Source organism: Cherax quadricarinatus, chromosome 44, assembly GCF_038502225.1.
Source record: "Cherax quadricarinatus isolate ZL_2023a chromosome 44, ASM3850222v1, whole genome shotgun sequence".
In the NCBI taxonomy this organism is placed as follows: domain Eukaryota; kingdom Metazoa; phylum Arthropoda; class Malacostraca; order Decapoda; family Parastacidae; genus Cherax; species Cherax quadricarinatus.
Genome location: NC_091335.1, coordinates 4794240 through 4809796, shown reverse-complemented (window position 1 = coordinate 4809796; position 15557 = coordinate 4794240). Strand labels below are relative to the sequence as shown.

The 15557-nt window shown below is 42.7% G+C and overlaps 1 protein-coding gene across 2 annotated transcripts in view; it reads right to left on the bottom strand.

Annotated features, from left to right (window-relative positions):
* Window positions 1-13540, bottom strand: part of LOC128697508 (soma ferritin) — a 28460-nt gene extending 14920 nt beyond the window's left edge. Inside the window, exons 1-2 of one of the 2 annotated variants that reach the window (XM_053789246.2) lie at window positions 13042-13540; window positions 5634-5808 (exon numbers count right to left, since the gene is read on the bottom strand). In XM_053789246.2, the coding sequence (XP_053645221.1) occupies window positions 5634-5808; window positions 13042-13109 (243 nt within the window). In that variant the 5' untranslated portion in view covers window positions 13110-13540. The remainder of the gene's footprint in view (window positions 1-5633; window positions 5809-13041) is intronic. The other variant, XM_053789247.2, reaches the window with a different exon arrangement.
* Between the last annotated feature and the right edge of the window lie 2017 nt (window positions 13541-15557).

Here is a 15557-nt window from a genome sequence, read left to right as displayed (position 1 = left end):
AGTGTAGGCTAGAGTAATCACCCAGGAAGACAGACCATAGTGTAAGTTAGAGTAATCACCCAGGAAGACAGACCATAGTGTAAGTTAGAGTAATCACCCAGGAAGACAGACCATAGTGTAGGCTAGAGTAATCACCCAGGAAGACAGACCATAGTGTAGGCTAGAGTAATCACCCAGGAAGACAGACCATAGTGTAGGCTAGAGTAATCACCCAGGAAGACAGACCATAGTGTAGGCTGTAATCACCCAGGAAGACAGACCTAGGCTAGTAATCACCCAGGAAGACAGACCATAGTGTAGTAGAGTAGGAAGGACCTAGAGTAATCACCCAGGAAGACAGACCATAGTGTAGGCTAGAGTAATCACCCAGGAAGACAGACCATAGTGTAGGCTAGAGTAATCACCCAGGAAGACAGACCATAGTGTAGGCTAGAGTAATCACCCAGGAAGACAGACCATAGTGTAGGCTAGAGTAATCACCCAGGAAGACAGACCATAGTGTAAGTTAGAGTAATCACCCAGGAAGACAGACCATAGTGTAAGTTAGAGTAATCACCCAGGAAGACAGACCATAGTGTAAGTTAGAGTAATCACCCAGGAAGACAGACCATAGTGTAGGCTAGAGTAATCATCCAGGAAGACAGACCATAGTATAGGCTAGAGTAATCACCCAGGAAGGCAGACCATAATGTAGGTTAGATTAATCACCTACAAAACGGTCTCCTTCAGATTACTCATCAAAATGCGACTTCCTTAATTTAATGCCTGGTTGGTTGATTGAGTTTAAAATCTATCTACTATACGATGCTCATTAAGGCTGCATATCGTCTCTTCACTGATCATGAATATTCCAGGTCCCAGCATATTCCCAGCTTATATATGCTGAGGGATACATACTTCTCAGTGTATATACTCTGCGTTTAACGTCAGATTTTTCGTTAGTCTATTTTCCAGTTCATCTGTTTATGTCAGCTGGTTTATGTCAGCTGGTTTATGTCAGTTGGTTTATGTCAACTAGTTTATGTCAGCTGATTTATGTAGCTGGTTTATGTCAGCTGGTTTATGTCAGCTAGTTTATGTCACCTGATTTATGTAGTTGGTTTATGTCAGTTGGTTTATGTCAGCTGGTTTATGTCAGCTGGTTTATGTCAGTTGGTTTATGTCAACTAGTTTATGTCAGCTGATTTATGTAGTTGGTTTATGTCAGTTGGTTTATGTCAGCTGGTTTATGTCAACTAGTTTATGTCAGCTGGTTTATGTCAACTAGTTTATGTCACCTGATTTATGTAGTTGGTTTATGTCAGTTGGTTTATGTCAGCTGGTTTATGTCAGTTGGTTTATGTCAACTAGTTTATGTCACCTGATTTATGTAGTTGGTTTATGTCAGTTGGTTTATGTCAGCTGGCTTATGTCAACTAGTTTATGTCAGCTGGTTTATGTAGCTGGTTTATGTCAGCTGGTTTATGTAGCTGGTTTATGTCAGCTGGTTTATATCAACTAGTTTATGTCACCTGATTTATGTAGTTAGTTTATGTCAGCTGGTTTTTGTCAGCTGGTTTATGTCAGCTGGTTTATGTCAACTAGTTTATGTCAGCTGGTTTATGTAGCTGGTTTATGTCAGCTGGTTTATGTCAGCTAGTTTATGTCACCTGATTTATGTAGTTGGTTTATGTCAGCTGGTTTATGTCAGCTGGTTTATGTCAACTAGTTTATGTCAGCTGGTTTATGTCAACTAGTTTATGTCACCTGATTTATGTAGTTGGTTTATGTCAGCTGGTTTATGTCAACTAGTTTATGTCAGCTGGTTTATGTCAGCTGGTTTATGTCAGCTGGTTTATGTCAACTAGTTTATGTCAACTAGTTTATGTCAGCTGGTTTATGTCAGCTGGTTAATGTCAGCTGGTTTATGTCAGCTAGTTTATGTTAACTAGTTTATGTCAGCTCATTTATGTAGCTGGTTTATGTCAGCTGGTTTATGTCAACTAGTTTATGTCAGCTGGTTTATGTCAGCTGGTTTAGGTCAACTAGTTTATGTCACCTGATTTATGTAGTTGGTTTATGTCAGCTGGTTTATGTCAACTAGTTTATGTCAGCTGGTTTATGTCAGCTGGTTTATGTCAACTAGTTTATGTCACCTGATTTATGTAGTTGGTTTATGTCAGCTGGTTTATGTCAGCTAGTTTATGTCAGCTGGTTTATGTCAGCTGGTTTATGTCAGCTGGTTTATGTCAACTAGTTTATGTCAGCTGGTTTATGTAAGCTGGTGTGTGTACTCACCTAGTTGTACTCACCTAGTTGAGGTTGCAGGGGTCGAGTCCAAGCTCCTGGCCCCGCCTCTTCACTGGTCGCTACTAGGTCACTCTCCCTGAACCATGAGCTTTATCGTACCTCTGCTTAAAGCTATGTATGGATCCTGACTCCACTACATCGCTTCCCAAACTATTCCACTTCCTGACTACTCTGTGGGTGAAGAAATACTTCCTGGTTTATGTCAGCTGGTTTATGTCAACTAGTTTATGTCAACTAGTTTATGTCAGCTGGTTTATGTCAGCTGGTTAATGTCAGCTGGTTTATGTCAGCTAGTTTATGTTAACTAGTTTATGTCAGCTCATTTATGTAGCTGGTTTATGTCAGCTGGTTTATGTCAACTAGTTTATGTCAGCTGGTTTATGTCAGCTGGTTTAGGTCAACTAGTTTATGTCACCTGATTTATGTAGTTGGTTTATGTCAGCTGGTTTATGTCAACTAGTTTATGTCAGCTGGTTTATGTCAGCTGGTTTATGTCAACTAGTTTATGTCATCTGATTTATGTAGTTGGTTTATGTCAGCTGGTTTATGTCAGCTAGTTTATGTCAGCTGGTTTATATCAGCTGGTTTATGTCAGCTGGTTTATGTCAACTAGTTTATGTCAGCTGGTTTATGTAAGCTGGTGTGTGTACTCACCTAGTTGTACTCACCTAGTTGAGGTTGCAGGGGTCGAGTCCAAGCTCCTGGCCCCGCCTCTTCACTGGTCGCTACTAGGTCACTCTCCATGAACCGTGAGCTTTATCATACCTCTGCTTAAAGCTATGTATGGATCCTGACTCCACTACATCGCTTCCCAAACTATTCCACTTCCTGACTACTCTGTGGCTGAAGAAATACTTCCTAACATCCCTTTGTGTGTGTGTGTGTGTGTGTTGCCACACAGAGTGGTAGTTCTCTCCCTCACGGTGTTTTTATAGTCGGTGGGGAGGGGGGGGGGTTGAACGTGAGGACAGGGAGAGAGCCTTCTACTTCTCCAGGCTGTCTTGATCTGTTGAAGGTGAAGCAACAAAGCCTAGACAGTAATGCACTCCGTGTTAGTCCATAAGTTATGATGTACACCATGTGTTCTGTGCTGTGTCTCTGTGTGCAACTCTGGTGTGTTGGGTTGCTCTCTCTCTCTCTCTCTCTCTCTCTCTCTCTCTCTCTCTCTCTCTGTCTGTCTGTCTGTCTGTCTGTCTCTCTCTCTCTCTGTCTCTCTCTCTCTCTGTCTGTCTGTCTGTCTGTCTCTCTCTCTCTCTGTCTCTCTCTCTCTCTCTCTGTCTGTCTGTCTGTCTCTCTCTCTCTCTCTCTCTCTCTCTCTCTCTCTCTCTCTCTCTCTGTTTCCATCATGAGGAATTTCTTTCACTTCTCTCATATTCTCACCTCTATGTGTTAATGTTATTCATGTCACTAAGAGGTTCAAAGTTCAACAAGGAACGATGAACATGTTGATGTGAACGACACATTCCAGGAGTCTCTTCATAATTATAGGGGAATGTTGGGTATGTCTTATTTAGGGTTGTAATTATAGCCCAGTGCTGGGTATGTGCTAGTTAGGGCTGCTGATAATTGTGGGTAGGAATATTGACCACGACCTTAACCTTGACTCACTCCTCTCTTTCTCCCTCGTCCCTGACATCTACCGAGCCAGGGAGACATCCTCAGGGCACTCACTGACTTAAGGGGCAGCCCCGATGCATAAGAACATAAGAAAGGAGGAACACTGCAGCCTATTGGACCATACTTGGCAAATCCAAACCCACTACAACAAAATATTCGCGCAACTCATTCAGTGTTTCCCAAGGAACAAGCTTTAATAACCTTATTAACTCAAGTACAAGTCCCACTCAAATCGAACTCCTCTCATTCATGTATCTGTCTAACCTATATTTGAAGCAACCCAAGGTTTTAGCTTCAGTAACCCTACTAGGGATACTGTTCCACTCATATATTACTCTACTCCCAAATCAATACTTTCCAATTTCCTTCAACCTTTCCAGGGAACTGGGGAGATACCTCTTCCCTTTCAAGGATCAAATCTGGTTACTTCCATCTAAGGCATATGTGATTTGGGTTAGTTACTGAGGAGTGGACCTGGGAGCCACCATCTCAGCGAGGCAATCTTCCAGGAAGTTGTGTCGGTTACGGAGACTATCAGCTCTGAGTAGAAGAGAGGTATTCTCTGTATGCTGTGTCTAGACAGTATGGTATATACTGTGGTAAGAGATACCGATAGATTGGCTTAGAAAGACACGTGATCCAACATTAAGATATATTAGAAAACGTTTCGGTCCTGGGACCTTGATTAAGGTCCCAGGACCGAAACCGACACAGCTTCCTAGAATATTGAAAATGGTATGAAATAAATAGAAACGAGAAGAGCTGAACTCTTCTCCAGGCTGAGGGACTGACCGCCTCAAATACCCTTTCTCCAAGGTTGATGGACTGATTACATATATCTCTATTTCACTACTACACCTTCGTATTTGACTGAAGAAGCCTACTGTGTAGGCGAAACGGTTCATCAATAAAGTTACCCACCTGAAGTACACGTGTCATAATCTTCAAATTCCTAGAAGACTGCCTTGCTGAGATGATCGTTCTCAAGTCCACGTATGATTTTGTCAGCAGCAAGAATAATAACACGCCAGCGACACCCACAACGTCATCCACACCGCATCCGCAACACCCACTACACCATTACAACATCCATCTCTTCTTAGCATCACCACAAACAACATAATAATCAGCTCTGAATGTTCAAAGAAACACTAGTGTTCACTGGATGTATCAGCAACATTTCTTAAGAATGTAAACTCAGACTCTGACGTGTACTCTCTTCTCCAGAGTTTCCGAGAAGGTTCACGTTTTGTGGTGTCCAGTATTGTTGATATTACAGTGTTTCTTCAGCGAACCCATGATTATCAACGGATCTTCTTGCCTACACAACATTTATGACACACTCAAGTCATATTCGTCTCATTCTCACGTCAGTAATACATATGTCTCTACCACGCTCACACGAACACAGCGTTCTGCAGGCGGAACACCACGAGCATAGCTCTATTTCTGTTAAGTACAAAAAAGCCGCAGCTACTTCCACTACCAGCATTACCACTACCATTACTTTTTTTTTCTTTCTCTCTTCGTCCCGTCCCTGACTCCCTCGCCTATATATACTGACTCTCTCACTCTTTTGTGTTAGCGTGACCTTGTAAATGGAACAAGTCAGATCGAAACGTTGTCGTAAGCTCCTCTCTCACATGTGCAAGTTATCTGTGTGTTCATTTCAGTACATACAAATAGGTAATTGCAGATAAGTTATTACCTCTCTCTCTCACACTTACCATGCTGCTGTAGACGTAGTCAGCATGCATGAAGAGGTTGATCTGTCTATTCATGCCAGCTTCCGTCCTGTCGTGGTAGTTGTGCCTGCAGCGAGGGTGAGGTATGATGCTACTGTAGTCGTGATGGTTCTCGTCATCGTCAGCAGTGGGCATGTCGTTGCGGAACCTGTAGTGGCTGCAGGGAGAACACCTCGAGTTACAAGCTGACTTAAATATATTGAGGTTGGACTAGTGTAGATGATGGAGAGGGGCTGGGGACGTGTGAGTGTGTGTCCAGCAACATTGGGATCAACTCTCGCTGTTACTTGATTTTGCGTGATAGGTACATGGTGGGTACAAAGGCTAGCGGTGCATCGGTGACATCTAAATCTGACATATTAGTTGCTGCTGTGGGTACTCACCTGAGTGTGGGGGTGAGTATGCAAATGAGTGTTGCTGTGGGTACTCACCTGTAAGAGAAGATATAACAGCATTCGTTATATCCATCACTATCTCTACCAGCATATTTCCTCAGACTTACACGGGACAAGACTTTGGAATCTCTGGTGCCTTTGTTCATCGTACTGATATATTAAAGTAAGATTCCTAAGACATTACAAAGTCATTCGTAGTTCCTTTCTATTTTGGGAGAGAGGACAAGAGTGTGTAAGAAAGGAATTGAGTGCCCTTAGTGTAATAACTGAGTACTAAGAGTGACTTGAGAGAGAAGGATTGGAACAAGTTAGATTTAAGATCCTCTGGTACACGGAACAAGTGTTTGAAAAATGACAGAGACATATAGATTGCTACCTTTGTTCACCTAACAATCAGTAGGTACCTGTGTAAAGAATTAGACATACGTGCAACACCTGGGTATCTTTACTTGTAGACGTTTCGCCATCCAGTGGCTTTATCAGTACAATACCAAGACACTGTGTGAAGTATATAGAACTGTATACAAAAGCTGAAGTAATGAGTCCTTCAGCCTTGGAGTTGGTGAAGAACATTATAGTCTTGAAGAATCTAATGCGGAGCTTCAGATTCCGGGTGGAAGGATGGGATGGAATAGGCTGAAGTTGGATAACAGCTCCTGGCCTGTAAAAGTGATCCATGTAAATTATCGTTCTTTTCGTAAGAGGAACATTAGAGTGAACATTCTCCAGATCATACATTTGGTGTCTTCGTTCGAGGCTGTTGGTTAATTTCCCTGAGGGTGTTTGCATACATGAATATAAGAGACGGTAGGAGTGGTGTAGCATGGTGTCTGGTGGTAGTGGTGGTGGTTAGCATGGTGTCTGGTGGTAGTGGTGGTGGTTAGCATGGTGTCTGGTGGTAGTGGTGGTGGTTAGCATGGTGTCTGCTGCTGCTGTGGTACTGCTGGTGGTAGTGGTGAAAGCAAATCTTGATGTCTACTGTGGTAACACCATCTCTGGAGGCTGCTTCACTGCTGCTGTGTACACTCCAGCAGTCTTAATGATTCCACCCATTACTCAGTATGTTGCCTAGTAATCATTCTCCCAATGTTTGTGTGTATCTGTGTGTGTGTGCGGACAACAACACAGGTTGTCTACACAAGTGTGATAGAGACTGTTGTCTACTGCCACACTGTGAGATTTCAAAAGCTCATCCTTCAGTCTGGTCAGAGTATGACCAGACATAAATGCACCGCCTCTCTCATGTCAGACCAAGGTAAGTATGCTTTACGAATGCAAATGAAGGAAGTTATATATCCTTGTCGGATATATATATATATATATATATATATATATATATATATATATATATATATATATATATATATATATATATATATACATATATATATATATATATATATATATATATATATATATATATATATATATATATATACATATATATATATAGGTAGTAGGTTGGTAGACAGCAACCACCCAGGGAAGTACTACCGTCCTGCCAGATGACTGTGAAACAAAAACCTGTAACTGTTTTGCATGATGGTAGGATTGCTGGTTTCTTTTTCTGTCTCATAAACACGCTAGATAACAGGGATATCTTGCTACTCCTACTTACACTTTGGTCACACTTCACAGACACGCACATGCATATATATATATACATACATCTAGGTTTTTCTCCCTTTTTCTAAATAGCTCTTGTCCTTTTTATTTCTTCTATTGTCCATGGGGAAGTGGAAAAGAATCTTTCCTCCATAAGCCATGCGTGTCGTATGAGGCGACTAAAATGCCGGGAGCAATGGGCTAGTAACCCCTTCTCCTGTATACATTTACTAAAAAAGAGAAGAAGAAAAACTTTATAAAACTGGGTTGCTTAAATGTGCGTGGATGTAGTGCGGATGACAAGAAACAGATGATTGCTGATGTTATGAATGAAAAGAAGTTGGATGTCCTGGCTCTAAGCGAAACAAAGCTGAAGGGGGTAGGAGAGTTTCAGTGGGGGGAAATAAATGGGATTAAATCTGGAGTATCTGAGAGAGTTAGAGCAAAGGAAGGGGTAGCAGTAATGTTAAATGATCAGTTATGGAAGGAGAAAAGAGAATATGAATGTGTAAATTCAAGAATTATGTGGATTAAAGTAAAGGTTGGATGCGAGAAGTGGGTCATAATAAGCGTGTATGCACCTGGAGAAGAGAGGAATGCAGAGGAGAGAGAGAGATTTTGGGAGATGTTAAGTGAATGTATAGGAGCCTTTGAACCAAGTGAGAGAGTAATTGTGGTAGGGGACCTGAATGCTAAAGTAGGAGAAACTTTTAGAGAGGGTGTGGTAGGTAAGTTTGGGGTGCCAGGTGTAAATGATAATGGGAGCCCTTTGATTGAACTTTGTGTAGAAAGGGGTTTAGTTATAGGTAATACATATTTTAAGAAAAAGAGGATAAATAAGTATACAAGATATGATGTAGGGCGAAATGACAGTAGTTTGTTGGATTATGTATTGGTAGATAAAAGACTGCTGAGTAGACTTCAGGATGTACATGTTTATAGAGGGGCCACAGATATATCAGATCACTTTCTAGTTGTAGCTACACTGAGAGTAAAAGGTAGATGGGATACAAGGAGAATAGAAGCATCAGGGAAGAGAGAGGTGAAGGTTTATAAACTAAAAGAGGAGGCAGTTAGGGTAAGATATAAACAGCTATTGGAGGATAGATGGGCAAATGAGAGCATAGGCAATGGGGTCGAAGAGGTATGGGGTAGGATTAAAAATGTAGTGTTAGAGTGTTCAGCAGAAGTTTGTGGTTACAGGAAAGTGGGTGCAGGAAGGAAGAGGAGCGATTGGTGGAATGATGATGTAAAGAGAGTAGTAAGGGAGAAAAAGTTAGCATATGAGAAGTTTTTACAAAGTAGAAGTGATGCAAGGAGGGAAGAGTATATGGAGAAAAAGAGAGAGGTTAAGAGAGTGGTGAAGCAATGTAAAAAGAGAGCAAATGAGAGAGTGGGTGAGATGTTATCAACAAATTTTGTTGAAAATAAGAAAAAGTTTTGGAGTGAGATTAACAAGTTAAGAAAGCCTAGAGAACAAATGGATTTGTCAGTTAAAAATAGGAGAGGAGAGTTATTAAATGGAGAGTTAGAGGTATTGGGAAGATGGAAGGAATATTTTGAGGAATTGTTAAATGTTGATGAAGATAGGGAAGCTGTGATTTCGTGTATAGGGCAAGGAGGAATAACATCTTGTAGGAGTGAGGAAGAGCCAGTTGTGAGTGTGGGGGAAGTTCGTGAGGCAGTAGGCAAAATGAAAGGGGGTAAGGCAGCCGGGATTGATGGGATAAAGATAGAAATGTTAAAAGCAGGTGGGGATATAGTTTTGGAGTGGTTGATGCAATTATTTAATAAATGTATGGAAGAGGGTAAGGTACCTAGGGATTGGCAGAGAGCATGCATAGTTCCTTTATATAAAGGCAAAGGGGATAAAAGAGAGTGCAAAAATTATAGGGGGATAAGTCTGTTGAGTGTACCTGGTAAAGTGTATGGTAGAGTTATAATTGAAAGAATTAAGAGTAAGACGGAGAATAGGATAGCAGATGAACAAGGAGGCTTTAGGAAAGGTAGGGGGTGTGTGGACCAGGTGTTTACAGTGAAACATATAAGTGAACAGTATTTAGATAAGGCTAAAGAGGTCTTTGTGGCATTTATGGATTTGGAAAAGGCGTATGACAGGGTGGCTAGGGGGGCAATGTGGCAGATGTTGCAAGTGTATGGTGTAGGAGGTAGGTTACTGAAAGCAGTGAAGAGTTTTTACGAGGATAGTGAGGCTCAAGTTAGAGTATGTAGGAAAGAGGGAAATTTTTTCCCAGTAAAAGTAGGCCTTAGACAAGGATGTGTGATGTCACAGTGGTTGTTTAATATATTTATAGATGGGGTTGTAAGAGAAGTAAATGCGAGGGTCTTGGCAAGAGGCGTGGAGTTAAAAGATAAAGAATCACACACAAAGTGGGAGTTGTCACAGCTGCTCTTTGCTGATGACACTGTGCTCTTGGGAGATTCTGAAGAGAAGTTGCAGAGATTGGTGGATGAATTTGGTAGGGTGTGCAAAAGAAGAAAATTAAAGGTGAATACAGGAAAGAGTAAGGTTATGAGGATAACAAAAAGATTAGGTGATGAAAGATTGAATATCAGATTGGAGGGAGAGAGTATGGAGGAGGTGAACGTATTCAGATATTTGGGAGTGGACGTGTCAGCGGATGGGTCTATGAAAGATGAGGTGAATCATAGAATTGATGAGGGAAAAAGAGTGAGTGGTGCACTTAGGAGTCTGTGGAGACAAAGAACTTTGTCCTTGGAGGCAAAGAGGGGAATGTATGAGAGTATAGTTTTACCAACGCTCTTATATGGGTGTGAAGCGTGGGTGATGAATGTTGCAGCGAGGAGAAGGCTGGAGGCAGTGGAGATGTCATGTCTGAGGGCAATGTGTGGTGTGAATATAATGCAGAGAATTCGTAGTTTGGAAGTTAGGAGGAGGTGCGGGATTACCAAAACTGTTGTCCAGAGGGCTGAGGAAGGGTTGTTGAGGTGGTTCGGACATGTAGAGAGAATGGAGCGAAACAGAATGACTTCAAGAGTGTATCAGTCTGTAGTGGAAGGAAGGCGGGGTAGGGGTCGGCCTAGGAAAGGTTGGAGGGAGGGGGTAAAGGAGGTTTTGTGTGCGAGGGGCTTGGACTTCCAGGAGGCATGCATGAGCGTGTTTGATAGGAGTGAATGGAGACAAATGGTTTTTAATACTTGACGTGCTGTTGGAGTGTGAGCAAAGTAACATTTATGAAGGGATTCAGGGAAACCGGCAGGCCGGACTTGAGTCCTGGAGATGGGAAGTACAGTGCCTGCACTCTGAAGGAGGGGTGTTAATGTTGCAGTTTAAAAACTGTAGTTTAAAGCACCCTTCTGGCAAGACAGTGATGGAGTGAATGATGGTGAAAGTTTTTCTTTTTCGGGCCACCCTGCCTTGGTGGGAATCGGCCAGTGTGATAATAAAAAATATATATATATATATATATATATATATATATATATATATATATATATATATATATATATATATATATATATATATATATATATATTGATGATGGGCCCAGAGCCTCGCATCAACTCGTGAAGACTCCATAAACACCGTCTTAGGATCAATCTTTTCAAGACTGATGGATTGATGACATCGACTCCAGGTTGAGGGACTGATTAGCTCAAAATCCTCATCCTCCTCATCCTCCATCTTTTTCTGCATTGGACTGAAGAAACCACTTGCTGGCGAAACGTTTCCACAATAAATATACCCCAAGTGTTGCACAAATGTCTAATTCCTCATCCTGTCGGTTCTCTGAACCATTTATCTTCACTGTCTCGGGAGAACCAGTTGACGAAATGACCAACGTACTCTGTAAGACTTTTAGCGTCCGTCTTCATATTTTGCTCTGCTTCTAAATGTAGATTTTTAAAATTTCATCCTGTGAAGGGACGTGGTAGTGTGTTGTGTCTAGTTCAGAATTGACCCCCGGCACCCGGCACCCGGCTGCTGGCACCACATTCTTCTCTGTGCCACAGTAACAGGCTGAATGCTAGAAGGCTGACGGTGACCTCTTACCACTTTCGTAATGACTCCGTGTCCCTCTACAACGCTACGAAAATCCTGGACACGTAGCTTGAACAAATGACTTACGACCTGCATTACGTCACCCTACATGGCACTGCTCGGAACCGCTTCAGTTTCCCCCGAGGATGCACACAGTGCCTGGGTTTTTTTTTCTCTCATGGCGTAGCTTCAGTATTGGCAGCAGCCACTACGTTGTGGGTGACGGAGATCATGTGGGGAACTGAACCTGTTGATCCAGTTCCTCGTATCAAGTCTGAGTGCCTTCCATTCCCCCCATCTCGGCGCTGTGTGACCTCCTATGAGTTATAATCTCCTCCATGAATATAATAATAATAATAATAATAATAATAATAATAATAATAATAATAATAATAATAATAATTTAATATAATATTAATATAATAATAATAATAATAATAATAATTTAATATAATATTAATATAATAATAATAATAATAATAATAATAATAATAATAATAATAATAATAATAATAATCGACACCATGCCCAGCCCCTCTAGGGTAGGGTAGGTGCCTGAGCCAGAGCTTGTAGCTCACAAGACTGTCATTCCTATTAGGCCCCTTGGGGCGGGGATGACAGACCAGAGAAGCCTAGCTTGTGGCTAGGCCTGGGGACAGTTGGTCTCAAAGATGAGGGGGTACTTGTACCTCTTCTCATGGGAGACTAGGTCTCAGACACTCCCTAGACAGGGAGCCAAGGCCGGGCCACCACTGGGAAAAGGCCCGGGCCGGGAGAATATTAATAATAATAATATTAATAATAATAATAATTATAATAAGAGAATAAACAGGGCCCCCAAGACAGTAGAATCATCTTACACACGGGTTGGAGAGATAATGTCTCTCACACGGGGTAGAGTCGTGGGGAGATACTCATTTAGATTCCTGTGTCACTGTTCATTTCTTACAGACCAGAGCAAGCATCATGCCTCCTCCTCCTCCCCCGCTGAGTGCATGATTTACGCACCATCAGCAGTCCCCACAAAGTGTCATAACTCTGGCAATTAGTCCCCGTGTGAATGCATTAATCTAGACACTCACAGTCATAAATCTGCCGTACCCACCCACCCGCTCTACATCTATTGCAGTGTTGGTAGTCCAGCCTCCGAAATGGTAATTTATGTTTGTTGTACATACATGTTAGACTTCGTGTGATTCTGTCAATGAAAGGAATCATCTCGCATGGTGACAGTGATTGGAAAAAGGAAAGGTTTTTGGAAATTGAGGTGTGTGTGTGTGTGTGTGTGTGTGGTGTTCTGTCGAGGCTGGTACTGTGTTTGCGTGTGTTTGCGTGTGCGGACTCACGTTGATACAGATGTACTCACTCTTTCTTGGAGGTGGCGAGGCACGGGACTAGCAGGACGAGGAAGAGAAGTGGTAGGAAGTTGGTCATGGTGGTGGTGAGGTTACTGGTGAAGGTGGCGGTGCTGGAGGTGACGGCACTGGGTGCTTGTGGTGGTGGTGGTGTTAAAAGGTAGTGGTTGCTGCTAGTTGTGGTGGTGGGTGGTATTGGGAGTAGTGCCGGAGCTAGAGATCAACACTCATCACAATATTCCTTCCTGTACCTCCCCAGTCTTCTCAGTACTCACGCCTCGGTACGACCTCCAGTCTACTACAATATCTTCGAGCCTTAAACACCTTCCCTCTGGACCTGTCCCTCAATACTTGAGCCTCGAGTGTCAGGTACAGACAATGAAAAGCCTGTCGGATTAACTCCTGAGCCTGACCGCTGCCTGAGAGACGTGTATCCTGACAGACGATATCTCGAGTGGGATGAGAAGGGTGACTGCCGGGAGAAGATACTGTGGGGCAACCAAAAACCAGAGCTACGCAAGCAGTGTGCAGACAACCAGCAACCACCTCATTATATACCCTCTCACACCCTCCTGGCAGCTGTAGGATAACTGCTTGCTTAGTTGAAGTTTAAAGCCTATCTACTACACGAGGGTCACTAAGGCTGCTTGTCACCTGCGCAACACAAGTCAAGAATACTGTAATCTCTAAAACCAGAAATGAAAGAGATTCTCAAGGTGTATATACACAAGAATATGTGAATAAGTGGTCTACAAATCCGACAAGTTGATAAATTGGGCAACATTTGGGGTATGTTTATTCTGGAAACGTTTCACCAGCCAGTGGCTTCTTCAGTCCAATACAGAGAAAGATGGAAGATGAGAAGGAGGAATTTAAGGTACTCAGTCCCTCAGTCTTGTCAAGATTGACGGACTAAACACATCGACTCCAGGTTCAGGGACTAACTACCTCAAACTCCTTATCTTTCAACTTTCTCTGCAGTGGACTGAAGAAACCACTGACTGGCGAAACGTTTCCAGAAAGAAAAGATTCCCAGATGTTGCATAAATGTCTCACACAGGGATACACACACCTCTCAGTGTGTATCCATGAATAGGATCTTCCTGTTCCATCCTATCCTTCTGCCAGTGGCAGGATAGGCGGACCTACATCTTGAGTCCCTGAAGCTTGAACTGTTATGGGGTCCATGAAGCTTGAACTGTTATGGGGTCCATGAAGCTTGAACTGTTATGGGGACCCGAAGCTTGAATTGTTATGGGTTCCTGAAGCTTGAACTGTTATGGGTCCCTGAAGCTTGAACTGTTATGGGGTCCTGAAGCTTGAACTGTTATGGGTCCCTGAAGCTTGAACTGTTATGGGGTCCATGAAGCTTGAACTGTTATGGAGACCCTGAAGCTTGAACTGTTAAGGGGACCCTGAAGCTTGAACTGTTATGGGGACCCTGAAGCTTGAATTGTTATGGGGACCCTGAAGCTTGAACTGTTATGGGGTCCATGAAGCTTGAACTGTTATGGGGTCCATGAAGCTTGAACTGTTATGGGGACCCGAAGCTTGAATTGTTATGGGTTCCTGAAGCTTGAACTGTTATGGGTCCCTGAAGCTTGAACTGTTATGGGGTTCCTGAAGCTTGAACTGTTATGGGTCCCTGAAGCTTGAACTGTTATGGGTTCTTGAAGCTTGAACTGTTATGAGGAACCTGAAGCTTGAATTGTTATGGGTCCCTGAAGCTTGAACTGTTAACCCTGGGGTTACCCTGAAGCTTGAACTGTTATGGGTCCCTGAAGCTTGAACTGTTATGGGTCCCTGAAGCTTGAACTGTTATGGGTCCCTGAAGCTTGAACTGTTATGGGTCCTTGTAGCTTGAACTGTTATGGGTCCCTGAAGTTTGAACTGTTATGGGTCCCTAAAGCTTGAACTGTTATGGGTCCCTGAAGCTTAAACTGTTATCGGTCCCTGAAGCTTGAACTGTTATGGGTTCCTGAAGCTTGAACTGCTATGAGCGCCCTGAAGCTTGAACTGTATGGGTCCCTGAAGCTTGAACTGTTATGAGCGCCCTGAATCTTGAGCTGATATGGGTCCCTGAAGCTTGAACTGTTATGGGGTTCCTGAAGCTTGAACTGTTATGGGTCCCTGAAGCTTGAACTGTTATGGGTCCCTGAAGCTTCAGCTGCTATGGGTCCCTGAAGCTTGAACTGTTATGGGTTCCTGAAGCTTGAACTGTTATGAGCGCCCTGAAGCTTGAACTGTTATGGGTCCCTGAAGTTTGAACTGTTATGGGTCCCTGAAGCTTGAACTGTTATGGGTCCCTGAAGCTTAAACTGTTATGGGTCCCTGAAGCTTGAACTGTTATGGGTTCCTGAAGCTTGTACTGTTATGAGCGCCCTGAAGCTTGAACTGTATGAGTCCCTGAAGCTTGAACTGTTATGAGCGCCCTGAAGCTTGAGCTGTTATGGGTCCCTGAAGCTTGAACTGTTATGGGTTCCTGAAGCTTGAACTGTTATGAGCGCCCTGAAGCTTGAACTGTTAT